The sequence below is a fragment of the Colias croceus genome, chromosome 9, assembly GCF_905220415.1.
Source record: "Colias croceus chromosome 9, ilColCroc2.1".
NCBI lineage: Eukaryota > Metazoa > Arthropoda > Insecta > Lepidoptera > Pieridae > Colias > Colias croceus.
Window position 1 is genome coordinate 6364102 of NC_059545.1, and position 20810 is coordinate 6384911.

A 20810-nucleotide genomic window follows, 5' to 3' on the forward strand; every position below is an offset into this window, starting at 1 on the left:
ACCTAGTACAAATGAAATTCTATTCAGTGAGAATAAAAATTACAGTACCTACAATTATTTTTCTTTATGACTATTGAAATTAGTGCATCATCAGAATGATATGGGGGACATGTTTTGAAGGAATTAAAATAAGAAACAAATATAACTTAAGTATATCAGATCTTTAATTTTTATTAACAATTGGAATGTTTTAATTAAAATTCATTAACATATAAATACCAACAAACACCATTACTTACATACACTTAAAACCTAATTAAAGTAAAAAATTTTTTATTAAAGTAAATAATTTTACATCTAAAAGTGAGGCAAACATACTTTTCCTGCAAATAATTCAGATATCACAGTAATCCACAATGATAATACAAATAATATGTAAGAGATTCCCACTTGATGGCTGTTAGGTAATTGGTAAGGTTGACCTCCAATTTCATCAACATGGAAGCCCATTGGAAATATAACAGCTGCAAGGCAGAACACTACCACTGGAAATATTAAGCATAGTGTTATTTAGAAATTTGTCCTTCAAATCTTGTAATTAATTTGTATAGATGTTTCATGGAAACAATTTGTTTAACCCATTGAGCCCCGAGCAGCCCGATCGGTCCACGACACAATAGATTTTCTGTTGTGTCTGTGATTCCGGGGCCTGAGTTATTAATAATGTATTAAATAGAATTACACTTCATTAACAATTAAGCTTGGTTATTTTTTTTATAAAGGATAATTATTAGAATTCATACATACTTGCAGCAAATCCAACCCATCTTGCATATGGAATGACATTGCGGTCAAAGTGGCTTGATGCTAAAAGAATAACTGTAGTAGTTATGCATATGCATCCTATGAATATACAAATCAAAGCCAGTAACCATTCAGGTTGAAGGTCTGGAGTAAAACAAACTTGAGGGCGATTATACAAAGTAATACATGACCACATTAAGCCCAGTCTGGTATCCCCTGCAAAAGGTAAATAATTAGTTGGTAATTCTATATATTTTGTTATCACTATGCTCTCAATATAATAAACATACTATCATACCTCCAACGTCTGTTATTATCCAATCGGGCATTGCAAGACTCACAATAGCAAATACGTCTGCGGCCATGAAAAGGGTTCCGGATATTACTGTTAATTTATCCATGGTGAAAGTTTAGTAACGATTGAACAAACTTTATTTTATTTTACATCACATTTAGTTTAACCATGTCTTTTGATGGGCTGAATTTGTATTTATTTTTTATTTATTAAGTACCTACGAAATAAACTCCTCGAATACAAAAACAATGTCTAAAGTGACAGTGACATTTCCTTCCATAGATAAAATATCAGGTTGAGTCTTGGACCATGGTCTGTACACACACATATATTATTATTCTTGAGATTATTCTGTACAAGCCTTACATCCTCTTACATCAATAAGTAACTGTGAAATAACTTAATAATCTAAGGTACAAACGTGGTACAAACTAACAATGATCATGTTAATGAAGTTGCAAACAAACTATCGGACGCGACTTATAGATGTTCACATTACAAACATACAGCGCCAGATTCGCGTCGAAGGTCCGAACTACGTAGTAAGTATTTGTATTCTCTTTGATCCGAACGCTCAAGTTCAGCCAAAGGACTCGTCCGCGGACCGCGACTTACGTCATAAAGCCTGCACACTGTACAATGATTAGGTATTCAGATAGCTTTAAGTCAAGTCCAATAAGTTTGTTTGCACGTTGCACGTTGCAGTGCAATGCAGGGTTTCGCTATAATGGCCCGGGGCCCGGGGGGTTTACCGTTTACCATGATGTCATAGACCAGTATTGTTTCCAGTGTGGGAAACTGGTGGCGCCATCCGATTTATTATAGCGCTATCATTTTTTCAAATAGTTTAGAATGAGATAACTTTTTCACCTAGATATAAAGTCTAATATAGAGTCACTCTCGACAGGAGGTAATGAGGTTATAAAGGAGGGAAATAATTACACCCAAAAGATTGTGGGCGAGAAATTGGATAAATAGAAGAGATCAGTACCGTGCACATTCCACAAGCATTTTATCTTCAAGTATTCTTTCACAAGTTTACAAAAAGAAACATGACAAACAATTTTTGTGCAGTTTTAAATAAGTTGTGGCCGTCCAAACGTGTCAAGTAATAAGCCCCACCAAAGCCCCACCAACTTGACAGAAAAATAGACAAAATTCTAATTATTATCGAGTTCAGTTGTCAACTAAATTTTAACTTGCAACTAGCTACTAAATTGTGTGCTTTCACGCAATTAATTACTTAAAATTTAGTTATCTACTTAACAACTTGCTCTGTAATATCTGCAGACCAAGCGGAGCCACTCGGGTGAAACCGCGGAGCGCAGCTAGTATTATGATAAAATCGCTCAGATGCGACGCTTGTCTTCGTTGTTTCGACCTATCAAACTGTGTATCAAACACACTTTCTCATTCATAAATATTATAAACCAGTAGGTAATTCATAGTGAAATATTTTAGTGGGCTATTATAAAGAGAATAGAGAGTTAAGTCTCACCTATAAACGGTGCGGTAGGTACGGTATTTTGTTCACTTTGTACCTAAATTGAAAAAGCATCGGACTTTTACTGGATCTTGGAAATTTAAATAAAACAACCAAATCATGTTCGACACATTTATTTTGCTGCTTCATTAAATAATTATAATATCTTGTAATATTTTAGAAAATTCAGAGTCCATAAGTATAGCCAAGTCGTCGTTAGTATTTTTTTTGCTATTTTTACTCCTTTTGAGTCCATGATTAAATAGTATATACCTACTTAAACTATATATGAATATTTGGCTAAAATATAATAAAGTTTATGGCATAGTATTTTTTTTTCATGCAGGGGCGGCACTGTTGGTTGTAGTATTTGATGTGTTCGATGTATTGTCATCTGGTTCGCTTATTTGTAGCCATGGCATTCTCCTTTGTAATTCTTGCCTAAAAAGTTTTAATTGATACAATTTTATTGAAATATGTATTTAATAATGATAGAATGTAAATATGTATAGTAAAATATAATAATATCTACCTGTACTTTGGATGACTAATAGCATAAACCCAGGGGTCTATACATGCAACGGCTTTACATGTTATTGCCGGAATCATCGTGACCTACAACACAAATGGAAATATATTATAATACATTTTAAAAAATTTAGTGAAGGATATAACGATACTCTACAAGGATAAAAGTAGGTAGTCTATAATGTTAAAAAATAATTGATTGATTACCCCTGGAGTCAATAATTCCTGGTCGCCGAATGCTCCAATGAGCGACATTACGCCATACGGAGTCCAGGAAGCGACAAATAGGAAACAGACAGTCAATGCAGCTTTTGCGATTCGTATCTCAGCGGATTCTGCACCTGCGTTCTGGTTAGAGCGCAATGACTCTACATTCATTTTCTTAGCTTGTTCCCTATGTTAAATGGAGAAAATTAATAAATACCTACCCTAAATGAGATTGTGAAGTGACAATCTTATTTTAATGAACAACGAAGAAAGAAGAAAGAATCTGTTTTATTATTCTTTGGTGACTTCCACCTATTATAAGATATATAGGTATACCTATATTTATTTATTATTTAAATTTTAAAACTAGGTAGATAAAAATAAGGTATCAATTTTAACTTGTTAAAGGAATAAAATAAAATATATGAACCTTAAAGCTGCTTCGTGAGCGAATACTTGTTTCACGATACCGCTGTAGAAGTAGATAATACACAACATCGGGAAAACATAACTGCAAGTGAATATACAGCCAACAAATAACTTGTTGTCGAAGGAGTTGGTAAGGTAGTCGAACGTACACGATGTTAGGTAGCCCTCTAGAAATTGATAACATGAATTTATATTTTTTGGTTTCTTCGCGCCATTCGCGGTGTGTCCCTTAAGACACATAAAACTGAAAGGATAGAATAAATTCGATTACTCAGGCGGGTCACGAGTGGCTGAGTTGGTTAGGCATCCGCCCCGGAATGGCGCGAAGGATGCGGGTTCGAGTCCCGCCTCGTGATCGAATTTTTTCTATTCTTTATAAATTTATAATTGATAACATTTTAAAAATGAAATCGATTTTTCTTATTAACTACCTATATCACGAATAGTTAACTCCAACAATAGTTAGGACTTGTGATGGTCGTTAATTAATAAAAATCTTACCAGGAACAAATCTACCCCAAACTCTAAACAATGGCATCAAAGACCATGGTGTCGTGTATATCCATATACAAATTATCATTAATAAAACTTTTCCTCTGGACAGCCGTCCATCAAGAGGTCTTGTGATTGTTGAATGCCTGTAAGAGAGATAGTAAATATAATAATTGAAAATACATAACGTTCTCAAAATAATAAGATTTTCGAATAATCTCCTCGTTATTACTAAAAATATTTACTGATATTGTTCTATGCGCTAATCTTAACTAATAAATGCGAAAGGGACTGTCTGCCTCTTCTTCACGTCTCAACTACTGAACCGATTTGTGAGATTTAAAAAAAGTACATAGGATGGGTTATATCTCGGAAATCGCACAGATATGGGAACTATGCGGATACCGAACGGAAAATTAGTGCGTCATAAATTTTTGCATGCCAAATATTACCTGTCATATGCGATGCAAGCGTTGGTCATTGCTGCACCTATGCCACTGTAGGATCCCATAACTGCAAATATTTTGCACCACAAGGCACCTGCTGCAAATCCTCGCATAGCGCTGTTATATATGAATATGGGTGCTTTGAGCATCATAATGAAGTCGAATATTGCTAGATTTAAAATCAAAAGATTACTAGCTGTTCGTAGAGATTTTGTCCTGTAACAAGATTCAAATCCTTAATGTACCTAGTACATTTTAATTTGTTGTTTAAAATTGTTAAAAAAAAAAGCATTACTCACGAGGCAAATATAAAAATAACCATGCCATTTCCAATAAGAGCTGCCGCTGTGAAGAAGCAGTAAAGAAGACATAGAGCTGTGTGTGCACTAGCTGGTGGCTCTGGGTACTTGAACCAGTGCTCTGGTATCATAGCCAGATCCTCTCCAGTCAGTCCCTCACCCAACATCCGTTCGCCCCCTGACCTGTAAATTAAAATGAAATTTAATTTAAATCCTTTAAAACTGTTATACTTAGTGAAAGGATAATGACTGTACTTCATATATTTATATCTATGTATTTAAACATAGATAACAAATTTGTAATGAAATAATTACGTCTTGTCCGTTACCTTAAAGGGGCAAAGTATGCCCCATAGATGTTGTAATATTCGGTCCTATTGTCCATGTCTTGTGTAGGGATCATTTTTGAGCAGTCCTCGATAGTTGCGAGAACGCCAACCCCATTGACTGACTGCTGGCTGTTCCGAATCGCACCCTTGTTTTATATCAACAATAATTGATAATGGGATTTCACGGATTATCCATTAAGGTACATGTGATAGGATTAGCGGTGATTTTTACGGCTGTCACGGGCATAGATTTGTGCTGATGTGCAGTAGGTGAATAAAGGTGATTATCGGCGTCATAATTATGAGAAACCATAAAATGTATAATCTGTGGCTTAATAGTGTTCTTATTATTTATTTATTTATTATTTAATTCTGGTTTAGGAGTTAAAATGTTACGTTTATAATAAGCTATTCAAAAGCCAGTAAAATATATGATTTAAAAATAAATTATTCGGGGGCTTTTGTGTAATAGAAGGATTAACAGACTGATTAAAGAAATCCAGATACCTACCAACTTGTTAATTTATTTTGCTTTTTGTTTTTTTAATACGCGATGGCGAGATTTTATTTATGTACATAATTATATTTATTAGGTGTTAAAATAAGCACGTTGGTTGAGTATGAGGTGATAAAATTAAGTGTTACTAAAAAGATTTAACATGTCTTCATCTTCACCATTATTAATTATTATCACTAACACTTCATAGTATAAAACAAAGTAGTTTTCCATTGTCTGCCTGTTTATCTGTATGTTAAGATCTTTAGAACGCAATGGAATTGGATACATTTTTTAAAAATATGTATTATGTACATAGATAGTGTGGGTTTCGAGAATGGTTAGTACCTGTACCGGGGAGTGTTTAATGTTAAATTTTTCAATATTTCTCGTTATATTTTTTAAAAGTTTTTATTGTCGTTTTACTCATAAGGTAAAATCCTATCGATATCAGTTTGAAGCATTTTTATATCTGTAATAAATTAATTACAGAATAATTGCCTGTGCACACTTAATGGTTACACCCTGTGTAACAAGTTGTGCCACACGGTTTCAATCAAGTTTTTCTATAGCTCGTGTCTTCATCCAAATTCATCCGGTAGTTATTTCGTGCAAGTATATTCTTGCACGAAATAACTACCGGATGAATTTCAAACATCTTCACAAGCTTCCGCATTTAAAATAAGTATTAGTAGTTTTTTGTTTTAAACTAATCGAGTGAAGCTTTATAGTTAGAACTAGCTTACCGCCCGCGGCTTCGCCCGCTTTCTCTAAAACGATTTGAGATTTAAACTATCCTATCTCTCAAGTTGGATCGAACTGCACATGGTGTGCGAATTTTATTATAATCGGTTAAGTGGTTTAGGAGTCCATTGAGGACAAACATTGTGACACGAGATTTATATATATTAAGATAAAAATATTGATCGAGACACGTAGGTAAAATGTTGATGAAAAATATCTATAAAATGCATGGAACATTTTTTAAGTTCATACTCCGAATATGATATGAAAGGAAATTCTCACATGAAATTTTGTTTTTTTTTTTCATACCAATAAGCATTACCGTCTTTACCATAGGGGCACAGGGGGCAATTGGAGGAGATGACAGACAATTTTTCTCACATAAATCTCAAAATATTTTATTAAAAAGCAATACACTTTTCTCGTAGCCAGAACGTCAGATCATTTTCAGATTTATTCGAATAAAAACATACTATGTATAGGAATAATTCGAGTTATTCGAACACCATTATAATTAACTTATCAGACATTTACTCGAATTATTTATTTACTTATTAACGTAATATAATATATTTTTACTTGAATTATTTTCGGAATTATGAAAATTAATAACAAGTCTAAGTTTACAGAATAGCATACAAGGGCGTTGTGACAAAACTTTAATCTCTGGGCCTGTAGACAAGTGGCAGAAACGCTAGAGAATAGAATCCGCTATTGATACTAATTGATATCCCACCAAAAACATAGTTGTAAAATTGGAGCCGAGTTCAATCGTTGACTTAATTTATGAATATAGATCTGTATGTATAATAGGTCATTAGTTGTTTGCTTTGTGAAAATAATTATATTATTCAAATTAAAAAAGTTATATTTTGGAATAAACATTGTTCTCTAAGGGAAAATTTTTCAGTCAACCTAAGAACTAAATACATCTTTGTAAATAAATTCTGGACTGTCTGCAGAACTTGGCACATATTTAGATCTCATTTCTTTTTTTTGGCAAATTAAGTCAACGATTGAACTCGGTTCCAATTTTTACATTTATGTTTTTGGTGGGATAATATTATCGTCTCGCTAAAGCGCGTCACACACGGTGAAGATACTATAATATTTTATGTTAAGATTCTCTAATATATTAAGATTCTCTAATCATCATCAATCATCATCATCAATACATATAATAAAATTCTAGAAAAGTCGTGTCTGTACAATCAAAATATGTAAAAAAAAATGAGTAGGTGTTATTATTAAATCGATCCCAAACCCAAAACTGTAGTTAAAATTTTTTTTGTCTGTTTGTCTGTTTGTCGGTTTGTCTGTTTGTCTGTTTGTCTGTTTGTCTGTATGTTTGAACACGCTAATCTCAGAAACGGCTTATCCGATTTAAATGCGGTTTTCACTAATATATTGTGGTAATCTTCATTTAACATTTAGTGTTTATTTCATGTTAATCGGTTAATAAATTAAAAAGTTATGACCATTTAAGTAATCACGGCGAACATTTGCTAAGGCATTCTATTGATACACTGTACAATGTACGATAATAATAACACATAAATAAATTTATTACGTCCAGGTTGTCATATCGAAAGTCCCCAAGGGGGGGGGGGGGGGGGTAAGCTGAGGATGCAGTAGGGGGGGAGGAGTTCAAAGGACCTTTATTTAGATTTTTGCTCAGCCTAAAACCTGCACAAATTGCATTATAGTATATTTAAATTATAAAATTGTAGAAAAGTGATATCTGTACAATGAAAATATGTAAAAAAAATAGCAGGAGTTATTATTAAATCGTTCCTGAACCCAAAACTGAAGTTATTTTTTTTGTATGTTTGTCTGTATGTGTATGCATGCTAATCTCAGAAACGGCTTATCCGATTTAGATGCGGTTTTACTAATATATTGTGATAAGCTTCACTTAACATTTAGTTTTTATTTCATGTCAATCGGTTCATAAATAAAAAAGTTATAGTCGTCATACCAAATAATTTTCCATTCAGTTTTAAGCGAGTGCAATTTCCGGTGAGCCTATGTTTTGCGATGACAATCAATAAAGCCCAAGGTCAGACGCTTAAAGTTGTTGGTGTAGATCTTAGTATCAGCTGTTTCTCGCACGGTCAGTTATATGTAGCTCTGTCACGCGTTAGCAATCCTAGGAGCCTGTATGCTTTCGTCCCCGATGGCCATACGTCAAACATCGTTTATAGGGAAGCATTACTGTAGAGTAGATTTTCAGCTACACAAACTGTTTGTAATTCAAATATGCTGCCTGCAGTCACTGTTCCACGCGGAGGAAGTCGCGGGTACAGCTAGTATAAAATATTACAGTATCTTAAGGTATCCGGAATTAGCGTTCTGACCTGACTGACCTGACCTGAATTTTCTTTTCGTCATTGCCTACTAAGACCCCTGTAGAACCGCCATCCTGTTACAAATGACCCGAAATTTTGTGTCAGTTTTTCAGTTTTGCACTCAGATGACCATATCTATTTTTACACCGCGTTAGACCTATGAACAAAAATAAGAAATCATGAAATATGAGATACATCTTGTGGAAAAAAAAATTCATTGTAATTTATGCTTACGTATTTATTTATAATTATCACAATATTAGTAAATATTTATGTGATGCTTTATTGATTTGAAATTATAGTGCTTTAACTATTCCAAAGTCGTTATGTTAAGCAGGTCGTCCAAATCCATGATGTAGCTAGTGAAGAACGAATCATCCGTAAAGTATTTATTGCCATTTGCCCCAGACGGAAGTATACAGGGTTACTTGTAAAACACCAGCAACCTCGCAGGACAAGTTAGGTAACATCATAAGTAACAACATTTGTTCTACGACTTTTGGCAAAACGCAATAAATTATTTTTAAATGATTTTTTAAGCTTTTATTGTACTCTCCCAACATTTGTAAGTCTATGTTCTATTCATTATCGAAAGGACGACGCGACGCCCCCTTCCCCCTCTCGTTCGCTTCTTGTTTACGTAATTTTTATGATGCGCGTAGAGTTTATAATATTCAGATGGAAAATGAAATGAATATTTATTTTTGTATGAAAATAAAATCTAACAATTTATCAAAAGTCGTAGAATAAATGTTGTTACTTATGATGTTAGCTATCATGTCCTGCGAGGTTGCTGGTGTTTTACAAGTAACCCTGTATAATCCACCGTATATCGTGAAATCAATAGTTATTCATATTTAATATCTATACAATTAAAAAAAATAAAAACTTTTGAAACTTTGGGATCATTCATGCTAAACAGAAATGGAAAATAAGGATGTATTTCCTTACTAATGAAACAAATAATGAAGGAAAAAGTAATGTTGATTGAAATAAGATTGATTAAACTGCATTATTTACCTATATTGGAAATTCCAAATTGGAATAATGGGTGTAAATATTGAATTGCTATATGTATTGGGAATTTTTAGACCCCTCAACACAATAGACCTACCTCCTACCATCCAATTATTGTTTTTAGAGTATTTTTTAACTGATCATTTTTAATTGAATTAAATAAAGTAAACCGTACAACTGACGGCACTCAGATGACCGCGAGTAGCCTGAATCTGCCACAACGCCGCAGTCGCGCCACTAGAGGCAGAGTTAACCAAGAGGCGTATAGTGAAATATATAATGTGTAAAATAAATTAGTGAAAACGCATATATATAAAACTAAAGTAAAATGCATTTATATCATCAACAAATTTAATAGACATCACAACAACCATTTGGATCAAGTATCTACACATTTATATTTAGGTCACTAGGTATAAGAAAATCCATAAAATCCAAATACAAAATGTCCATTGTAAAAAGTTTTACGAATTGGCATTTCAGCTCAGTCAAAGACGATGCCGTTCCATCTGACATCAATTCCTTAATCACAAAAATTAAATTTCACAAATAATTCATAAATTTCGTAAAAACCTAAGGTAAAAACCAACTCTTTTTGACACTAAAAATTGTGTATATTCTCAAGGCGTTTATCAACGACAAGATAATGTTTTTTGATGAATCTAATTTCTAATACATTTTAATAACGTTATATTTATTACATAAATGTATTTATAATTTTTTTTGACAGTGTTTCATCGTTTAAATTTTAAACGATGAAACACACATAATATGTTTTAAAGTTTAAAACAGTTAGTAAGTTAGTTTTTATACATTGTCGCAGTTCAAAAATTTATTTTCCATCAAATGTCGGACAACTGTATTATTTTATTTTTATCGGATCAGCAAAAATAATATTATACGACATTTGTAACATTGTTACGTAGACATAGATATAGTTTTTGTTATAAGGTTCATAGAGACGAAATAAAAAAAATTGGTTCCTAAGTAGTACCTAAGTAGTAGGATGCTGTAATAATAAATTTAAATAATTGTGTTCATATTTGTAAATAGTTGAAGCTTTGTAATCATATTAAGTTGTAAAAATGTTAATTGCATAATATATAATCGAACTGAAGCATTCTTGCAAATAATTAATTTTTATATATAGTGTGACTTATAAGCATACCGTTCCTTTTATTAAGATTTGTGCTTAATTTACAAGTTGAAACTTTCATTGTACATATTAAGTACGTAGGTACTCGTAGTTTAGTAATAGTAATGAGCAAAAGATTTATGCGGATTTATAATAAAGTGATTGTACTGATTTGTGATTGGCTGTTTCAAGTGAAATTAATTGTAATATTGATATGTCTAAGAATGAATAAACGGCTTATGAATAAACTATGGAATACAAAATATAGCTACAGGTGAAAATATTCGTAATAAATTCGAATCAAATGTGAACTCCACAATCACAGAAGTGACACAAAATTAATTGGATATTTAGCCGTGTTCATCCGTCTATCTGAGTTAATACAGTAATGAGAGCCATGTATAAAAATCGTCAGAATGAAGTATTAGTTGTAGCGTGGAAACGGATACTTAGTTATAAAAAATATTCAGTATTTGTTGTTCTATAGGTGATTTCTATTTCACAATAAACAATATAACATGCGAGGCTTTTCAATAATAATTAGTTATTCGTAAATATTTACAAAAAATCATTTAAAATACATGTTACAAAAATAATCTTACACGTTGAACTCTTTTATACTATACGAAATACCGTGACTTAGTGATACGTATAAATAAATTATAAAATTAGAATTTTGTAAAATGGACAAGTTTGACACACTTAGATGTACATAAATGGTAAGATATACAATTATTTTATACAGTAATACATGACATGACAGACATGACAGCTATTTAATATTTTTATTATAAATGTACAATACTTAAGTTGAAAGGTCATTTAATATCAATTTAAACATTTCTACATATACAGGGTTCGAAACGAGCTTTTATACAAATACTTATAATTCATTACTCCTCAATTTCATAGTCCAATTTTATTATTATTTTAATTATTAGAAAGTGGATTACTTTTATTAAAATTCGCTTTTTTCAGTCTTTCATCTTTAAGAGGGGTTCATGTAGGATGCAATTATAATGGAATACCTACTTGATTTAAAATGAACCCAATATTTAAAAAAAAAACACGATAGTAGAAAGATTTTTTTATGAACAATTATAGGTAACGTTTTGTATACATTTGTAGACTTAAAAAAGAAGTATTGACTTAAAAATCGAAGATATTTTCTTATATATAAAGTTTGTAAAATTCAATGTGCGTTTCGAGTTCAAAAAATACTATGACTACAATTGATAAAATAATGACAACTTATGAAACATAACGGATTAAATACAATGTAAAAGTTTGTAAAATTCAATGTGCGTTTCGAGTTCAAAAAATACTATGACTACAATTGATAAAATAATGACAACTTATGAAACATAACGGATTAAATACAATGTAGACCGTACATTATATTTTAATGGAATATACATTTTGGAAATTTAGGTACATATTCGAATTAGGCCGTAAACATAATAAAATTAATTAACAAATTTTTATTGATTGAATTTGGTTTACCAACCTTAAATTAAATCGCAGAAAGACTTTAGGGATTATTAATTAACTGTTTTATATATCTTTTTCTCTTTTAGTTTAAAATTGAGCAAAACTCGCATCGCATCGTCTTCGTACGTAGGTAATTCTTTAACAAGATCATGAGTACTATTAATTATTGGTGTCTTTTATTATATCAATAGTTTCACTACTATTATCTAACGGTATAATACATTCGTATGTATCGTTATTTTCTTCAGGTTCAATACATATACGTGTTTCAGTCTGTAAAGTGGACATAGGTGATTGTGGCGGGGAAGACAGAGGCGGAGCGCTACATGCTCGGATCTCTCTTTCTACAGAGAGATGTACCATTTCAACGGTGTCTGTTCTTTCCTCAGTGTTCACTCTGAAATTGACCCATTACATTTTAATTTTAAATGATTTTACAATACGCAAACTTCGAAATATAAGATTATGACGAAAATAGTATTTTGTATGGTTTAATTAGTGTATATATAATATCTCATATGTTTGGATAGAGTTTAGCATACAGGTTTGTATCTTACATATTGTATTTTAAAATTGTAAGCTGAAGGGGCAACGGAGCTTCAGAAATAATTATTAAAAATATATCATAAATCACTTATGTATGATATATATTAAATATATATCATTTATTAAGATATATCATAGTTAAACTATTACCTTGGTGGAGATTCCTCAATCCCATTCATTGTATTCATTCGTTCTCCAGAAACAGCTGAAATAATATGATTTTTTTTAAATAAAATTTCTATTAATTAATATGGTAACCTGTATAACCTGTATAAGGTTGTTAATATGTTTGTAAAAATGTATTGGTTTGTAATAAATGATTTGAATTAAAAATATGTATGAAAACTTACGTTGTGATATGTCATCAACAAGACGTTGTTGCCGCGCAAGAGGTCGTCGCCGTGTGTTGTCACGTACGCGCAATGTCACCCCCGCGCATGCGCCGCTACCGTGCAAATCAAGTGCTAGAGACGATTGCGAACCACATTCTGACTCTGCTGCGCTAGCACTAGAAATGTAATAAAATAGTATTTATATTTATAGAAAAAATGTAATGAGTACTCTTTATTTAAGTTGGAATAGTAATTTCCACTCAGAATTGTTTTTGGTATACGAACTGACTAGTTATGGCATTGTTAATAATTAACTGGTGTTTGATATAAATAGATGGTCAGCGATAGACATCGAATTTCTTACTTTTACTGTTTTAATGACAATTTTCGTTCATTACTATGAATTATGCAACTAGGTGTGAAGTAAATCCATACATGTTTAGTTCAAGATTTTTAAGTTGTATTGGTACTTACTACTTAGGTCAATACCCTAACGTTAGTTTTGTAATAAATATTAAAAATATATCTACAATCACTATGGGCAGTTGGGAAGATGTGAATGAGACATACAAAAATTACATTAGAAATCAATCTGAATCATTTGCACATAAACTAATAAAATAAATGTAAGGAAAGTCAACATACCTCATTATGCCCGTAGGCTGATTTGTCTTATTCTTATTTAAGCGCATACATCATATATAAGCATTTGAAATGAATGTCTTCAATCTAATGAAGCCATAAATTCATTTGGTAATAATAAGTATAATGATACCTGACGGCTGATTGCGGAGGCTCATCTACAGAAAGCGCGTAGCGCCGTAGCGGTCGTCGTAGCGCAGTAACCGGCAACGTAGCGCGACCGCTGGCGCTACGTAAATCGGGCGCTGACCCGAAGCGTGCTTTTTCTTTAGCTCGTTCACCACCTCTGTACATACACTTACTATCCTATTCACAACTGAATAATGGGGTGGATATTGAACAATTAACGGGATGTTTTTTTTCCTTATAAAAAGCAGCAGTATGTTTTTGTATGCAAGGATTATGAATAAGTCTAAATCTATTTAAACGGGATGTCTTTCCATTACTCAATGTACAGTGTACATGGTCTTGAAAACATACATGCATTGTCTAAATTAATGTTATAGTGACTTAATTTTAGAAATTAGTAAATGAACATTGTTACTGATTATAATTCTTGATCGTAATATAAAAATTAAGAAAAATGTTTATGAAGTAGTACGTAGTATAACTACGAACTTATTTCATTTGTAAAATGTATTCACACCTGTGATAGCAATCTGATTAAAGTGATCGGTTTTTTGTTCATTGGGTGCGAGCGTTGCCAGTATATGATATGTTCATATATTTATATATATGAAACTTGGTGAAATATAATTTTCATCTGGTAACTTAGTAAAAGTCGATCTTGATTGATATTCTTTACTACTTTTCTACTACTAAAGGAATTGCGTTCTGATGTAAGTACGAAATGTTGTGAAATGAGTTTTTCTAACGTCTAACTCTACTCATTTAAAAGTTGAAACAACGGCTAGCTACTAAAACATAATATTGTTAACCTTTTTCGCGTGTGTGGTTGTCGTATTCTATGAGTTTGTGGGAGAGGCAGTGCATGTGGCAGAGGAAGCACGTGGGGTAATCTATAGACGCCGAGTTGGTCAAGCCGAGCTGGGGTGGCGCAGGGACCCCTTCGCGGTAACGGCCGCGGTATCGCTTGCGGCCGGGCGGGAGTGACTTTGGCTGCACTGTCTCGAGCCTCAAATGTCATCACGCACGCAGCGACTACGATGAAACCTGAAATGTTAATTTTTGTATTGAGGTGTGCTTTTTATATTAGAGCAAGCTTATAGTAAGATCTGGGATTAGAAAAATATACCCTCATCTGTAATTTAGATGAAACAATTTTTTATAAGCTGGTAACCCTTAATGGTGTCTTTCCTATTTTTAATTGAATCGCATAGTATAAAATGAAGATTTTGTTATACATATATATTCACATTATCATTACTTCATGATAGAAATATTCCTTATTAATTTAAGGGCTGATTTTTCAATCATTGGATAAAACTTATTCTTCGGATAACGTATTAAACTAACATTTCAAAAATGCATTTTAATTGTCCGGATTTCACAGTTTAATGGTGACATTTTAATATTATCGTGTAATATATTATTGGACGGATAAGTTTTATCCAAGGATTTAATTATTGGACGGATAAGTTTTATCCAAGGATTGAAATATCGGGCCCAAGGCCAATAAATTTCATGCTAAAGTTTTGAAGTATTCATAAAATGACAACAAATGTCACACCTCCAAATCCCATAACAATAGGTCCCGCGTATGAAAGGTTATTGAGATGGAAGCCTCGCGCCTCGTCTTTCACTGAGACAGTCGCGTTTCCACGCACTTCCTGAGCTACTGATAATGTATCTGCGTAGTAACCTGTAAAATATTTATTTGTTATTCTTGTAAGATGTATACCTACCTACTAAATTAATTCAAAACAATTTTTTTTTATGTTCTGTAACGAACTACTCTGTATAATGTTCAGTAGCTTTCTTCCGCGAGATTATGCTCGGAACCTAAATATATCTACATGATGCGGCCAACTTTATCAGTCCTTTCGTTATTTTATTAACTGACTGTATGATAAAAAAAAAACAAAAATAATAAACAACAAAAATATCATTTAATAAATTGACTTACGGATGGTCGGGTGTGGATACGGGGTTTTCATAGAGTTCATGCCGTTTTATACTTAGCGTCATTTAAAATTATAGGCTTTCCGAAAAAATGTAATTCTATAGACAACACCTCTCATTATTCGCTAAACATCGTAACTTTCCATACAAGTGACGCAATATGTTTAAAATCAGCTGCTAGTTTAGATTATGATCACAAACGTAGATATTTTTTTAATTACGAAAAGTGTATAAATTGCCCTTTTTTTGCTTAATGGATAAAATACTTGTGTCATACAGCATGAGATATAATTGTCATAATATTAAATCACATAAATTTAAATCAGATTAATTAATGTGATTTATCAATTTAATTAATTTCGGTTGATGGTGGGTAAGTAATCAACGTATGATTCATATATTGCGGCCGTGGCAAGTTGTGTGAATGCGGTTTTGTTGGTTCGTTGAATAACAACCTTACATTTCATTCCCGGTTACTCATTTATAATTACACTCAATTGTGACCACCTCATTATCCATTACTAAATTACATGCGCTACTGAAGTGGTTAACAGTGCATTATTCAATATATCAGAATAATCAAATTTCAAACAGGGAAAATTGTTTTCAGGTTCGCTATTGTCTGAATTTAATGTAAGAGGTTTTAGGCAATGCTACTGCACACCATAGTTACCCATAATTAAAATGTTTTTACAATTTATATACTCCATTACGATGTAGATAGTAATAGTTAATGAAAAATGATAATTTGTGTAGGTCTAAGCTTGTAATTTGAGCTATTGTAATAATTATTACTAAACCATTTAAAAAAAAAAAATCTTGAAGCATTGATTAGTGAAGTAATAAATATTTAAACCATGCTACATAAATGTGCTATATGATAAGTAATAAACTTTGCATTTGCTGGCGTCGGATGTTCTGATCCGGAAATGTCTGTTTCGAAACGCTACCGGAAGTGCTTGTGCATGTCTATGCGCTCATTTCTACGGAAATGGCAAAGGTCTAATTATAAAACATGCTATAATTAAAAAATAAGAACATATATGACAATAGAAATCGTAAAATAAAAACATAAATAATAAAACATGTAATATTCCGAACCCTACAAAAATATACTTTATTTCGTGTTGTATAGCGATACAATTTAAACCGTTAAAATAGAATAAGACATTAATATATTCTTGTTCTATATTCTGATTTCTGATACTTGCGCACCATGCGTTGATATTTAAATATTGAATACCTATGACGGCCATAGCTCCTCCCAACAGCATCAGTAGCAAGCCAGCAGACAGCGCACGACATGCGTGCCATAAACATTGTGAACTCATTTTCCCCTTCACCACCTGGAATATTTAGTAATAAATAACTCAATAATTATCAGGCTAATATTAGCTATGACGTAATTATGTAAATATGAGCAACAGCGAAAAAGAAGACAGGAAATAAATATTCGGGAACAATAGTTTTGTGTAATATTTATACACATAACAACGGGGCTGAAGTGGTCACTTTCGGTGAATCATAATATTATGAATCTGATTCGGAATGGTACAAAGAGGCGACTTAAAAAAAATATTAATATACACACATATACACTTGTAAAATATTTTTTGATGATGCGTTAAGCGTTTTATAAAAAGACACCGTATTTGAATGTTTTTTTTGTTGCAAATAATAATTAATTTACTGAAAAATTTAGGTATAGGGGAAAGTAAAGAGACACATTTGCATTAGGGCGAAATTCATCATCGACTGCCCATAAGCCCCAAAATAATTGTAAACGAATGCTGAAAAATAGCAGCTAACAGCAGATACAATAAGGAAAATATTAAAACGAATATTTAATGATAAAGAGCTGTGAAGTGCTTAGAAATTGAGAAAAGTGACTGTTTATTAAAAGTCTCAAAACCGAAAGGATAAAATCAAAATTCTTTCAAACGTGGCAATGATCCGTTTAAAAGAGAAGCAATTAAACTACACAGACACGTAGCGCTCGTAGCACTCAAACACCGTAGGCGCGTGAAACTCGTAGCTAAAGCTTTTTAGGTTCATATGTAAATTTTCCTTTTAAACGAGATACATATATTAAGCTCAACCCTGATTATCATATTTTTAATTTACTTTATTTGAGCATTTAGAATATTTAATATGGTGTTACTGAAATAAATTGTTTATAATCCTGAAACGAGTACGAATTATAAGAACATTTTAAATTTCAAACCAAATTTAAGATATTTTATAAACGTTACCATAACACCTTTATTTCTGCTGCATGTTGAATTAAAAATGAATGAAAGTGAACAGCAAGCGTGCCTTCATTTTCTTGGAGTGCTCACAAGAAGTACTAAAGATAACTATTCTTCCATGAGACTTGTATTTATAGAAACAAAAACCCTGCAGCCTTGACTTCACTTAAAACTTCTTCATGTATTCGTATATGAGAAAGGAATGCACGTTCCAGTATTAGTTATTTAAATAAATCACGCAATTGTTGTGTACGAATATCTATCTTATATATAATTGAATTAAAGGAGATGATTTTTAGTGGAGGGTACCTACATAATATGAACATGGGTTCGTACGAGAATGGAATCATATTTGGTGAAATTGTAAACAAAGATTTACTCGTTGAACAATATGGATAGATAGGACTAGGATAGAAATTAATTGTACTGTTTGTTTTTAAACAAATGGTTATTTGTATTGTGATTTGTTCATAGGAAAATGTTGCGTGCGCAACAAGTTCTCAGCCAACTGTTGAATCTTCATTGTCCAAGATTCAGAACCAAATATAAGCATATTTAAATAATATTTAATCTTTTTGGAATAATTAACAACATAAATATGTAATTACTAACTATATTATATTCATTCATGGAATGGTATTTCAGCGGTATTAAATGACATTATTATGATGAGTTAGGTAAGAGATGAAGTACCTGGACATTCCAGGTGGCCCCGGACGCGGGGTGGGCGCGCCGTAAGGGCCCGGTCACACTCCGCGCACGTCTCATGCCGACTGCCGCGTCCAGTCTGGGCTCGCACGGATCTGCGCACGCATACAGCTTCCTTGCTCCAGCCCGATTCAACAAACAAAATCGAAACCTAATCGTAATACTATTGCTGAAACCGAGTTTTTGTATAAGCACATGTTTGAATCTTGTTAATGTCCTTCCATTAGACTAAATGAATTAAGATTCATTTATTAAATTTTTTAGTTTGTATAGAAGAATTCTTATTTTCAAATTTACATGGCTATATTCCTATGATGATGTTAAAAATAAACGTAAATCTTTTATTATTTACAAAAAATACTGCTAAAAGCTCTACATTTTCAAACTATGTTAAGCATGGAGGGAGGAGGGATTTTGTCAATATTACTCCTTTGGTTAATACAAATTTATAATAGCTGTGAAATTTTAAATATGATCGTTATGACTTACAAAACAAGTGATAACTGCAGCTGCGTTAAAAACAACCGACTTCAAACTTGCACTTGCAAAATTTACAAATACCTACAGACAAAAATGCTCATAAAATAAAAACTACTGGGCCTATCCGAATAAAATTTTTATGGGACCAATTCGACACCATCCCGCATCGAACAAAAAAAGAATCACGTAAATCGGTTCAGAAACCTCGGAGTAATCGGTGTACATACATTAAAAAAAAAAATATATATACCGGCCGAATTGATAACCTCCTCCTTTTTTTTGAAGTCGGTTAATAAAAAATGCCTATTATCCCAGAACGAATACGAATGATAACGTTAAGTATAATCGATCGCTTCAAATAAATTTGTTGAATTGAAAATTAACTTAGTTCCTTATGTGTTTCCATTATTAAATAATTTATAACATCACTTGGCACATATTTTTTCTTATTAATACCTAATAGAGCTCTTTTGGCAATCTTAATCATAATATGTTCGATATATTCTCAAACGTAGTTATATCAAACAGTTGGAATGCGTTGTTAAAAATCGCTATCAGTGACAATCATTGACGATGTGTCGTCACAGCTAAAACGCATTTATCTATATTCTGGAGTCTAGATATCGCTACACGTCGTTCGTAATCCCACCCGCAACTAATTGTTGACATGACATTGTGAGACATGCGACCAACTGTTAATGTGCTGCCACTTAACGGTGACCTACAGTGAGATGTCACTACATCATACGATTCTGACCCAAATATGCAAAAGTATGCACCCGTTTTATACATTTCACCCTTTTGTGTCTTTTTAATTATAAGAGTAGTGTGTTGCTTTATAATATAAAATCAAAAACAGAAAGAGAAAATATTCGAAACAATTTTTTTACTAAGCTTTTCATCTATCTAAATATGCACGAAATAAAATAAGATGTTTGGGGTTTTCATGCCATGCAGAAAAGGGACAAAAGGCCTGTAGACAGTCCTTGACAGAGGTCAAAATTGTTGTTTGTTAAAACTTTTATATTAATTCGTGACAAGCATTGTTATCGTAGCTTGAGAAGTAAGGATGTGTTTCACAATATGCAACATTTCTGAGATACAAACACTGTAATTTATATGCGGCTTTGCAGAAATTACAAGCGAGACAGTTCTGAAGCGGGTGCTTGCTTTGCGAATGCCAAATGTCGTACAAACTTTATGAAAATAAGTAGTAATTTAAAATATTTCCCGAAGTCGTGCCTATTCTCGTTTATGTTTCTTTTAATTATCGTTACCTCATGAATAC

General features: G+C 32.4%; 3 protein-coding genes across 3 annotated transcripts; all 3 read right to left on the minus strand.

The window, feature by feature from the left end:
* Positions 1-142: 142 nt before the first annotated feature.
* Positions 143-1303, minus strand: LOC123694654 (uncharacterized protein C16orf52 homolog A). Its single transcript, XM_045640151.1, has 3 exons — positions 1043-1303; positions 748-960; positions 143-485 (listed from the first exon to the last, which is right to left on the minus strand). Exons 1-3 carry the CDS (start codon positions 1143-1145, stop codon positions 298-300), a joined length of 504 nt encoding a protein of 167 aa, XP_045496107.1. The 5' UTR covers positions 1146-1303; the 3' UTR covers positions 143-297.
* Positions 1304-2640: 1337 nt separating this feature from the next.
* LOC123694642 (opsin-2-like) lies at positions 2641-5398 on the minus strand. The gene is made up of 8 exons (XM_045640131.1): positions 5253-5398; positions 4924-5106; positions 4631-4840; positions 4188-4324; positions 3688-3853; positions 3258-3444; positions 3055-3137; positions 2641-2963 (listed from the first exon to the last, which is right to left on the minus strand). The coding sequence occupies exons 1-8, from the start codon at positions 5324-5326 to the stop codon at positions 2861-2863; spliced, it is 1143 nt and encodes a 380-aa protein (XP_045496087.1). The 5' UTR covers positions 5327-5398; the 3' UTR covers positions 2641-2860.
* A 6972-nt stretch (positions 5399-12370) lies between these two features.
* On the minus strand, positions 12371-19102 carry LOC123694641. The gene is made up of 8 exons (XM_045640130.1): positions 19028-19102; positions 17329-17431; positions 15694-15825; positions 14942-15176; positions 14137-14289; positions 13380-13537; positions 13180-13234; positions 12371-12880 (listed from the first exon to the last, which is right to left on the minus strand). Exons 1-8 carry the CDS (start codon positions 19100-19102, stop codon positions 12643-12645), a joined length of 1149 nt encoding a protein of 382 aa, XP_045496086.1. The 3' UTR covers positions 12371-12642.
* Positions 19103-20810: the final 1708 nt, after the last annotated feature.

Coding starts and splice junctions, on each gene's coding strand:
- LOC123694642 (XM_045640131.1), bottom strand. CDS start 5,326: ATGATCCCTACACAAGACATGGACAATAGGACCGAATATTACAACATC. Junction 4,325..4,630: donor GCTTGCATCGCATATGACAG/GTAATATTTGGC, acceptor TCTCTCTTACAG/GCATTCAACAATCACAAGAC. Junction 3,138..3,257: donor AGGAATTATTGACTCCAGGG/GTAATCAATCAA, acceptor TTTGTGTTGTAG/GTCACGATGATTCCGGCAAT.
- LOC123694654 (XM_045640151.1), bottom strand. CDS start 1,145: ATGGATAAATTAACAGTAATATCCGGAACCCTTTTCATGGCCGCAGAC. Junction 961..1,042: donor GATAATAACAGACGTTGGAG/GTATGATAGTAT, acceptor TACCTTTTGCAG/GGGATACCAGACTGGGCTTA. Junction 486..747: donor ATGGGTTGGATTTGCTGCAA/GTATGTATGAAT, acceptor TAATATTTCCAG/TGGTAGTGTTCTGCCTTGCA.
- LOC123694641 (XM_045640130.1), bottom strand. CDS start 19,102: ATGAGACGTGCGCGGAGTGTGACCGGGCCCTTACGGCGCGCCCACCCC. Junction 13,235..13,379: donor TGTTGATGACATATCACAAC/GTAAGTTTTCAT, acceptor ATATTATTTCAG/CTGTTTCTGGAGAACGAATG. Junction 12,881..13,179: donor ATTGAGGAATCTCCACCAAG/GTAATAGTTTAA, acceptor GGTCAATTTCAG/AGTGAACACTGAGGAAAGAA.